The sequence below is a fragment of the Tinamus guttatus genome, unplaced genomic scaffold, assembly GCF_059628265.1.
Source record: "Tinamus guttatus ecotype Peru unplaced genomic scaffold, ASM5962826v1 Tinamus_guttatus_pri_ptg000850l, whole genome shotgun sequence".
Taxonomy (NCBI): domain Eukaryota; kingdom Metazoa; phylum Chordata; class Aves; order Tinamiformes; family Tinamidae; genus Tinamus; species Tinamus guttatus.
The window spans coordinates 109,464-120,320 of NW_028289384.1; the positions used below are offsets into that span (position 1 = coordinate 109,464).

Consider the following 10,857-nt stretch of genomic DNA (forward strand, 5'->3'; position numbering starts at 1 on the left):
GGAACAAGGCGCTCAAGGAGGATGAGGAAAATAATTTCACGGATATTTTTCAGCCTGGGGAAATTGTCTTTGCTCTCTAAAAAAATGACTCCCTCAGTATCCCATACCAATGCTTAACATTGTTTCTTCACTATTTTTTTAATATTTGTATTATATTTTTAATATTTTTTCACTTCATTTTTATTAACAGTAGTAGTATTTTATATCCTGTTGCTACCCAAACTGTTGCATATCTTCCACCTCCACTGAGACTTCTCGGTTGCATCTGGTGTCCACACTCCAGAAACCTCACAGCCTGTTTACATCCTGGTCTTTGCCTTTCCAGTGAATGTTAGGGAATTCAAGAGCCTTCAACCTGTTCTGCCGTAAGAACCAGGGCCTATGATCCACAGACTTTGTCATGTTGCTTAAAGATGTCATCCATGCCATCAGCCTGACTGCATGGTCTGTAGCTCCAGCATGATGTCATCCTTCATCTGATGCTCACCCACAAGCACATACCCAAACCTTGCCCATGCCATGGAAGCACTTTGTACATCCCAGCTGCCCCTCCACACAAAGGACCTGCCCCCTCCTCCTCTTCCCTCACAGCCTCCCCTGAAGAGCTTTTACCCCAGCAGCGCAGGCCTCCAGTTGTGTGAGCGGTGATAATGCATCTCAGTTATTGCAATGATGTTGAGGTCCTGTGACAGCTTGTGCTTCTGTCTCCATGCCAGGCTACAGGCATTTGCATATATTTGGGCTGCAGAATATCAGGATGTGGCACAGAAGACAGATTGGTCCTGGTGAAACCTGTTACCAAGAGCCAAAGACGCTGTGTGCAATGGCCCCACTTGAGAGCAGAGCCATGCTGGCATGGAGAGCAGGGGTCAATGCAATGGTGAGAGGAGGTTCCCACTAAGAGAGTCAAGGCTGCAATGCCCAAGGCCAGGGAGAAACAGAGCTGGGTTGTGAGGGAACGACAGGAGAGGGTTTTGTTGCCCAAGCTGATTTGTAGCACCTTGGGGCCTGGGACAGAGGTGAGCCCATGTCCAGGCAGGAGAAGGTGCCCCTGAAGATGTCCTTGGGCTTGAGCCAACTGTGATCCGCCAATCCTGGGGCCATCATTAGCCCCATCATGTTTTCCAGGGTGCAGAGAGGTTGTGTGGGAACAAAGTGAGAAGATTTTAGGAGAGCAGAGACCAGTGCAGACCCCTTGGTGTGAGGTGCCTCTCCCACTTATGAAGCACGCTCAGCTGTAGGAGGGATTGGACATGGTTTGCCATAGATCCCAGGCTGTGCCTCCTAGAGGAGACATCTGGTTATGCTGGACAAGCCAGACATCTATCTTGGCCCTGCAGCCTATTTCTATGTCATTGAATTAAATGTCTGCACTGAATTATACGAACTTTTTGCACTGTAATGATCCACCAGAGTCTCTACATTATACTGCACTGTATTATGGTGCTCACATAGTTCCCCTTTCTTGCCTCTTTCTGGATGTCCTGCCTATTAGGGGCTTCATAACTAGGGCCTTCCAGAGTCCAACTTTCATAGATAGTCATCCTCTGATGAAACAGACGGCAATTTTGGAATTCTTTTTTCTCCGTTCATTAGGAAAGGACAACAAGTGTGATTCTTTTAGGTTACTTCATACATATTTCCCAGAAGGAGGGGGCACAAGGGACAGAGAAATTGGTGAGTTCAGCGGTTCCTCTGCTCCTGAGCGGGGCCAGGCTCCTGGGATGGAGGCAGCTCGTGGCAGCCTGGCAGCACTGCCCAGAGACAGCCGAGTGCAGGAGCAGCTCCTGTGCCAAGAGCAGCAGGGCTGCGGGCACTGCCTGCTGCTGCGGACAGCAGAGGAGAGAAGGCAGCGAGGAGAATGGCAGTGTGAAGGAGAGAGGAGAGCTTGTTGTGGGAGAAACCTTTCCAGCCCTTGACACGGTGAGTTTCTAGCTGCAGGGCAAAGCTGCTGAGGTTCCTGGAGGTCTCTTCTGAACTCAGTACATGTAATTAAGGATTGGGATTTTAAAGGTCTCTCTCCTGGAGTATCCAGAGTTTAGCAGGAGGAGGAGATGCTTCAGAGCAGGGATTCCCTGCCACATGCACGAGGGGTCCTTTACTGGAGAAGAGCAAGAGGAGGGCTACTTGAAAGGGAAGGAGCTTTCCTTCAGGTCTCTGCTCTTTCAGCCTCCTTATTATGGCTGGGAGAAGGTAGAACAAGTTTTCTACTTTGATAAGGATCTGAGAGTCCTAAACCTTCACTCTGAAAGATTAAGAGAGAATTAATAGTTCTGTGAGAAACCTCAACAAGCTGCTTATCCCCATCTTAGCCTAGAGGCAGCATCAATATCATCTTTGTGGCCTCACAGGACTTTATGTGACCTACTTCTTAGGACCTGCAACTGCAGAGCTTATGTTGGACATTGCCCAGAGGTTTGTGCAGGGCAGAGCTGAGCACAGATAGGGTCATATGGGATCTGTGAGCAGTGGCAGGGACAAGACCCAGGGACAGAGGAAGGGCTGCCGGCAGGGACAGCTGCAGGCAGCAGAGATGGGCAGGGAAGGGGCAGGAAGTGCAGGGCAGGAACCGCCTCCTCTGCAGCCAGTCCTGGGTGATCTCTCCTGCTACGGGACCGTCTCCAGCCTCCCCACCAAGGGAGTAAGGTGTTCCCTCTGTGAGGTGACATACCCAACTGGTAAGGTGAAGGTTTTCCACAATGCCTCCCTGTCCCTCTCCCTTCCTCCATCCAGCACATTGAAGGTGTTGCTCCTTAATTCTTCTCCTGTCCATGCTGCTCCTGTTCTTGCTCTCAGCTTTCCGTGGTTGAGTGTTTTCAGCTGCACGTCAGACATGGATGCTGCAAGGTGGGGAACAGAGGGGTCTGAATGGGAATGAGGTTCTTCCCAAGCCTACCCTGTAGAGCTGCAGGAAAAGCAGTCCCTGGGTCTGGGAATTGAGCTGACTCTCCCTTAAGGAGAGCCCATCTTCAGTGTTGCCAGTCCTCTGGCTCTTGCCCTGTGGTGTCACCCCTGCCAGGCTGCCCCCTTCCCTCCAGAAAGGCTCTGCTGTCTCATGGCCATTCTGTGATACCTGGGTGACCCGTGAGGAAGCTGCAGAGATGCTGAGGGTATGGAGGTGGTGGTGGGAGGCTGTCCAGGAGCAGCTGAAATGAGCCCTGTGCGTCTTTGGCCAGGAGTGTGGAGCCCTCCCTTAGGTGTATGGAGACAGGGTGAGAAAGGTGGAGATGGGCACTTGGAAACTGCACAGCTCTGCTCTCAGCAGGGCCTGTCTCCTTTTAGGGCACCATATGAGCACGATCACGCTCTAGCTCAAGGAGAGCGGTGCACAGGACATCTGGGAACGAAACTTAACAGACAAACGAGATGTCCCGACTCTGCGCATAAGTGACTGTGGATGCATTCCTCTAAGGACTCAGAGTTGAAATGTGAAGGATTTGTCCTTTAGGGAACACTCCCGAGGAGTGACAAGGACATCTCAAAGAAACTAAAAATTACTGTTCCTCAAACCTCTTTGCTTACTTGGGAGTAAAGATGCTGAAAAGCTCATCTACATCTTGAATGGATCTCACCTGCCAGAAAGGGGAAAACATCCAAAAGTGTGGCCTCCGTTCCCCACTTCCCACTACTGTTCAGCACAGACAGCTCACGAGTTGAGGTCTCTGCTCCTCACAGCACACTCAACCGGTGAAAATGGAGCTCAAGCAAAGGAACTGCACTAAGACACTCTTACTAAAGAGAGGCAGTGGTGGGCAGGGTCATAAAGGAAATGACTTTGGAATTTTATTTCTTGTAAAGTCCCTCCTAACTTTTCATTGTTTTCTGTTCCTTAGACAGGCCCACATAACTACAGGGAGCTAATGTCCAACAGCAGCTTCTTCAACGAGTTCCTCCTCCGGTCATTTGCAGACAAGCGGGAGCTGCAGCTCTTGCACTTCTCGCTCTTCCTGGCCATCTACCTGGCTGCCCTCCTGGCCAACGGCCTCATCATCACAGCCGTAGCCTGCGACCACCGCCTCCACACCCCCATGTACTTCTTCCTCCTCAACCTGTCTGTCCTTGACCTAGGCTCTATCTCCATAACCATGCCCACATCCATGGCCAATTCCCTGAGGGATTCAACAGACATTTCCTATTTGGGGTGTGCTGCCCAGGTCTTTTTCTTCTTTTTTTTAGTAGCAGCAGAGTATTTTCTCCTCACTGTCATGGCCTACGACCGCTACGTTGCCATTTGCAGACCCCTGCACTATGGGACCCTCCTGGACAGCAGAGCTTGTGTCAAAATGGCAGCAGCTGCCTGGGCCAGTGGGTTTCTCCATGCTCTCCTGCACACTGGGAACACATTTTCCCTGCCACTCTGCCAAGGCAATGTGGTGGAGCAGTTCTTCTGTGAGATCCCCCAGATCCTCAAGCTCTCCTGCTCACACTCCTACCTCAGGGAAGTTGGGCTTCTTGTGGTTACTGGCTGTTTAGCCTTTGGGTGTTTCATTTTCATTGTGGTGTCCTACATGCAGATCTTCGCTGCTGTGCTGAGGATCCCCTCTGAGCAGGGCCGGCACAAAGCCTTTTCCACGTGCCTCCCACATCTGGCTGTGGTCTCCCTCCTGATCAGCACGGCAGCATTTGCCTACCTGAAGCCCCCCTCCATCTCTTCCCCAGTTCTGGATCTGGTAGTGGCTGTTCTGTATTCGGTTGTGCCTCCATCATTGAACCCCTTCATCTACAGCATGAGGAATAATGAGCTCGAGGAAGCCCTGAGGAAATTCATCCAGTGGGTCTAACCTCAACATCAATACCTCTCCCCTGAAAATTTGCATCAAGGGTTCATGTTGTGCCATTATTTATTTCTTACTTTTTTTTTGTTTTTCCCTGTAGCATTCCTGTAAAGGAAAATGAATGTTCTGGTTCATGTCACTTGTCCTCAGGAATCTCTCATTTCAATCTGACTCTTGGGCATTTTGAAGTCCCGCTGAGTCTCTTTCCCACCCTGACAAGCAGCAGTTGTGGCAGGGCCAGGGCTCTCATGCTGTGCTGGGCAGCAGGGTGGGCCTGGAGGGCCTGGAGGCAGCCAGGGAGTGGATCTGCTGGGAACAAGGGAGAAAGAGAGGGATCAGCCTCATCGCAGGGCCTCCTGCTCCTGTCAGGGAGCTTCTGCCCTTGTCCTCGGAGTTGCGCTGTGGGGCCCAGGTTCTGCTGGACACTGCTCATGTGCTCCCCAATGCCGCTCTTTGGAGCCACATCGCAGAGCCAGGAGGAGGAGAGATTTCCCCTCATGTCCTGGAAGGCTGTCCTCTCCTTACCCCAGAGGGATTTCCCAAAACCATTCTTTCAGGAACATCTCCAGATAGTGCCAAAGGCTGTGAAATATCTCAAAGAGAGCCTTGGAGAGGTGCCTTCTGCACCCCTGCACCATCAGGTCTCTTCTCTGGGCAGTCCAGTGTGGGAATCTAGGACTTGAGAGTGATCCAGGGCAGGATCAACGTCCTGTGGTCTGTAACAGCACAAAGTGTGGCTGCACGTTGAGATGCTTTGAGGAGCCTCAAAACCCGTATCTACAGTCAGTGGCACCTTCAGTAGCAGAAGGATGGAGGACTGGACAGGACAGGACACAGCCTTTGTCCTCGAGGCACCACTGGACAATCTCTTTTTACAAAACTCCTCAGAGGGGTTTCTTAGACTGTGGTGCTCAAGATAGAGATGAGACATCAGAAAGGAGCCAATATGCCCTTCAACACATTATCTCGAGAGCTTTATTTGGGGGTGATGGCTCTTGCCGTGCTAGGTAGCAATGCTGACTGTAGCATACAAACATGATGCTGCATGCAAAAATTGTGTGCAAGTTTAAAAATGAGGATTTTTTTTTTCAATTATTGCACTGATGATACTTTAGAGTCATCTTTAAAACTTACTTTAACAGGGATATATTTAGTTTGTGCAAGGTTGACCATGCCAAAACAGAGCATTTCCTTGAAGCTGCTCCCCCGACGTTCCACACCAGTTGAGAGAGGACGACACCTCCAAGAGTGACGTGCTCTGTGCAGAGAGTGAGGGGTGGCAGGGACAGCAGTGGGCAGGGGGGCTTTTATGAGCGCTGGGCTCTGAGTGGGACAAAGAAACATCCTATTTAGTGCTATAGGCCTGAATATAACAGAAATGTTTAGAAAATGTCTTTAAAAACAAATCTAGAAAGAAATTAAGAGAAAGAATTAAAGCAAAAAAAATCATTTGTTATACTTTACGCCTTTATTCGTTGTTGTGTTTTAGTACACTAGACTTCGGCAGGATCATTTGTTCTTGAAAAGGGAAGTGATTTTCAGAAGTGGGTGGGATGCAGTCCAAGAGTCCTGCACAGCTGCTGCCATTCCAGGTGCCGTGGTCCCCCATCCCCAGCCTCCCTCTGCAGCTCTGAGGGGCTCTGCTCTCCCGCAGGTCCCTGCGAGAGCTCTCAAGCCCACGCAGGTCACTCAGAGACACTGGGACATCTCCAAGTCCCGCTGGGTGCTGGTGCTCGGACACTTGAGCTCTGCCTGCAGAGATGAATGGCTGTTTTCAATGTTTTCCAATGATGAAACAGTGGAAATCTTCTGGAAGTTTCTGAATCTGCTGTGAAGAACTATTTATCTGCCCTTGCCTTTTAGTGTCCACTGCTCTCTCCATTGGACTCTAGAGGAAATCTCTGTGATCGCCCCTATATATTCTATGTCTTGAATACATTAATCATTCCTGCAGCCCCTCTGGGCAGCCCCTCTCCCAGCACAGCCCTCACCCCCACTCCAGGCATGTTCTGCCCCTGGGGGTCTCCTGTGCTCCATGGTGGCTCCATAGCCCCTTCCAGGAGGATGGGCATCTGTCCCAGCTCTGTAATGAGTGGGACTGTCCTCAGCAGATCCCTCCTGAGCACTCACCCTCTCCAGGGGCCTGGGTACAACAAGTGGCAGCTGAATCCGGTCCTCTTTCCCTAACACAGCAACATGGCTGCACAGCCCTCTGGTGTATCAGCCAAGCCTCCCGCATTTGCATCATCACAGAATTTGCTAGGAGTGCACTCTGTTCCTTCTTGCAGGTTACTGATGGAGAAGTTGATTGGACCCAATACTACTCCCTGGGGGACACAGCTGGCTCCAGGCCCCCAGTAGACTCTGTGCAAATGTCTGGGCACAAGTAGGAAAACCTGAGAGAACCTGGGGTCTTTTCCTAGCAACTACTAAAGAAAGGCAGAGTTTCCTCATAGCTCCTGCCCATGCAGATGTGCTAGAAATCCCAGCCATGTATCATGGCCTTGCAGGCCTACTTCAGTGTCACTGAATCTAGTGTCCGAAATGAATTACAGTCACAGTTTACATTGTTAACATCTCCACATATCTCAGCTTCCTAGTGAGTGTGGCTCTAACACTAGTGAGCATCTAGTGCTATTTCAGATGGCCAAGGAAGATGCCCACCGGGCCCTGACCAGGCATTCTAGAAAGATGTGAGTATCACATTTGCTCTATCAGAGCAATAGACATTAGCCCGTGCCTGGGACAATCCTGTCTCTTCAGATGTCACCTGGTGTCACCAGGCAATTGCCTCTCACCCAGTTGACTTTCCTTCAATTCACTTATGTTCAGTTTTGTGTGTTAGAGCTTTGCATGGAACCATGGAAACCTGTGGTGACGCTTGGTTGCCATTTCTGTCATATTAGAGAGATTTGAGATCACACTCTAACCATAGGCATGAGAGCTGAGATCTCCTAAACAACACTGGACCCCTGGTCTCAGCCCACCTGCCCTTGTCCCGCCGTGACTCTGTACCCCAGAGGTCCCTTGGTGTCAGTGCTGGAAAAGACGCTGCAGAGGGAAACTCTCCTCCCTGCACTGGGCACATCCAAGGGAGCTCAGAGAAGCAGCTCAGAGAATCCCCCCTCTCTGCTAGTGAAGGGGGAAGCCTGGCTTCCTGCTTTATCATGGTCTGTGTTTAAGTGCTAAAAGCAGAGATTCCTGTGCAGACGTGACAAAAATTAGGTCTCTTTATTTTAGTATTTATTAGTTTAGGATGGATGTAAAAGACAGAATTTAAAAAGGAAATGGATAAAATACAGCCTTGATGCCAGATATCCTGGTGAGTGAATGAAACAGTTGTTATCATTGACCTTTTACCCACTGGATGAGTTTCTTCAGTGCCTCCTTCAGCTCCTTGTTCCTCATGCTGTAGATGAGGGGATTCAGGGCTGGAGGCACCACCGAGTACAGAATGGACACAACCATATCTAGAAGTGGGGAGGAGATGGAGGGGGGCTTCAGGTAGGTAAACAATACAGTAATGACAAACAGGGAGACTACGACCAGGTGCGGGAGGCACATGGAAAAGGCTTTGTGCCGGCCCTGCTCAGAGGGGATCCTCAGCACAATGGTAAAGATCTGCACATAGGACACCACAATGAAAATGAAACACCCAAAGAATAAACAGGCACTAACCCCAATGAGCCCAATTTCCCTGAGGTAGGAGTGTGAGCAGGAGAGCTTGAGGATCTGGGGGATCTCACAGAAGAACTGCTCCACCACATTGCCTTGGCAGCGGGGTAGGGAAAATGTGTTCCCCGTTTGCAGGAAAGCATCAAGAAAACCACTGGCCCAGGCAGCTGCTGCCATTTTGACACAAGCTCTGCTGTCCAGGAGGGTCCCATAGTGCAAGGGTCTGCAGATGGCAACGTAGCGGTCATAGGCCATGACTGTGAGGAGACAATACTCTGCTGATACGAAAAAAAGGAAGAAAAAGGCCTGCCCAGCACATTCCAAGTATGAAATGACCCTGATGTTCCACAAAGAATTGTGCATGGATTTGGGAACAGTGGTGGAGATGCAGCCAAAGTCTAGGAGGGAGAGGTTGAGGAGGAAGAAGTACATGGGGGTGTGGAGGCGGTGGTCGCAGGCTACAGCTGTGATGATGAGGCCGTTGGCCAGGAGGGCAGCCAGGTAGATGGCCAGGAAGAGCGAGAAGTGCAAGAGCTGCAGCTCCCGCCTGTCTGAGAATGGCAGGAGGAGGAACTCACTGAGGGAGCTGCTGTTGGACATCTGTTTTATTGGGCTCAGGAAAACTGTGTAGGGAAGAAAAGACAATAATAGCTTAGAAGAATTTTCTCTGTAATAAACCTTCCATTTTTCATAGAAATGGTTCTCAACCCTGTCCCAACTCTCAGTAATTCCTTCTTCTCACTGTCACCTTCAGTCACCTCCTCAGTCTCTGCTCCACCTGAGTGTTCTGGGAGGAGCCGGAGCCTGAGTTACGCTACGCCAATGTGTATAAAGGACTGGTTCTTGATATCTCTCCTTTTCGGAGTTGATGTCACAGGACATCCACCTTTAAGATAAAGGGTCTTTTCATATTCCCACACACACTTCCAAGGAGTTTGGGGTGCAGCAGGGGGTTTTAGCATTTTGTTTTAGAATTACTTATTTTGAAAATTTTTATATTCTGCCACCATACCTTGTCAGGTTCTTTGCATGTCTTTATTGGCATGCAGATAAAGACAGATGTCTCTATTTCTGAAAATGTGAACATTAAGCAGACTGGAGATGGAAATGGGCTCTCTGTTGCTTAGGGAACAGTGAGGAGTGCTGTTGAGTCCATGTGCCTTGTTCCTCCAGACAAATCTGGACTCTGTTGAGGTCATAGGAGACTGGTTTCAAAGCACTCGTTTAACTCTGCTCTCCCTCTAAGTTCAAGGTGGATATGTGATGGAGAGAACAGGACACTGCTACTGACATGGCAAGCACTCTGTGCACTGAGTCCACTTATGCAGGGCAGCTCACAACCCCAGCAGGACAACAGAGACATTCATGTGTCCTGACAGTCACAGGGTCTCCTAAAGGGAGAGTCAACCCCTTTGCAGCCCCTCCAATGACGCTGCCCAGCACCCTGGGCACATTGCCCCTCTTCAGACACCTCCATGGCAGGACCTCAGGGTGAGTATCTGAATTTGTAGCTGAAGCCCCAGCTGACTGCCAGGACCAGAGCAGAAAGGAGAGGCAGGGAAACGAGGAGAAACACTGTGACTGCTGCCAAGGGAGGACAGAGAGACAGAGCAGCACCGTCCCCAGGTTGCACCTTCCAGACAGTGTGGACTCCCAGGGCAGTGGTTCTCACACCCTGTGCCTTGCAATGGGAAATGGGCACGTGGCAGGACAGAGGCAGCTCTGCTGTTCTGGAAATCTGACTGCAGAGGAGGTCAGAAATGCCCTGGAGCCCTTCCCCTTGAGAGCAGAGTGAGACTAAGCACAATGAGAATGAGGAGAGCTGCAAAGGGGATATTGCTGCTGCCCACAGGTGAAAAGGCAGTTGAAGGAATATTCTGGGGTCCTCACAGACCTATTGAACCCTCAGAGCAGCACTGCAGAACTCTCCTTCAGGCATCTAAACCTAAAATGTCCCATTCATTTGCTGCCTTGTCAAGGACACAAAACAAAATCCTAGCCTCTGGATATTGCCTTCCCTTTCATAGAAGCTTCCCAAGAGTGTCCTCTTGAAAAGCCCCTTCCAGATATGTGGTGTGGTTGAGGCTGAGCTGTGAGCAGCCCTGAGCCCACACAGCAGCCTCTCAGCAGGAGAATGAACCTGCCCAGGGGGGATCTCTCCTTCCACCCAGAGCTTCTCCCTGCAGCGCCCTGGCAGGCTGAGTGCTGATCCTCACAGAATCACTGCCCCGGGCACACAGCACCCTGGGGCGCATGGACACTGCTCTGAAGAACAGTGCTCTGAAGAACCTGTGTGCCCACATTGCCCTCACTGTCTTGCACCAGCTCCAGAAGAAGCAGCCATGACGCCCTGACCTTGTGATGCTGGGACAGGGAATTTCTGTTCTGAAGCATCTCCTCGTATGCA

General features: G+C 50.5%; 1 protein-coding gene across 1 annotated transcript; it reads left to right on the forward strand.

The window, feature by feature from the left end:
- Positions 1-3,779: 3,779 nt before the first annotated feature.
- LOC148591367 (olfactory receptor 14J1-like) lies at positions 3,780-4,781 on the forward strand. Its single transcript, XM_088537703.1, has one exon. The coding sequence runs from the start codon at positions 3,861-3,863 to the stop codon at positions 4,779-4,781; it is 921 nt and encodes a 306-aa protein (XP_088393829.1). The 5' UTR covers positions 3,780-3,860.
- Positions 4,782-10,857: the final 6,076 nt, after the last annotated feature.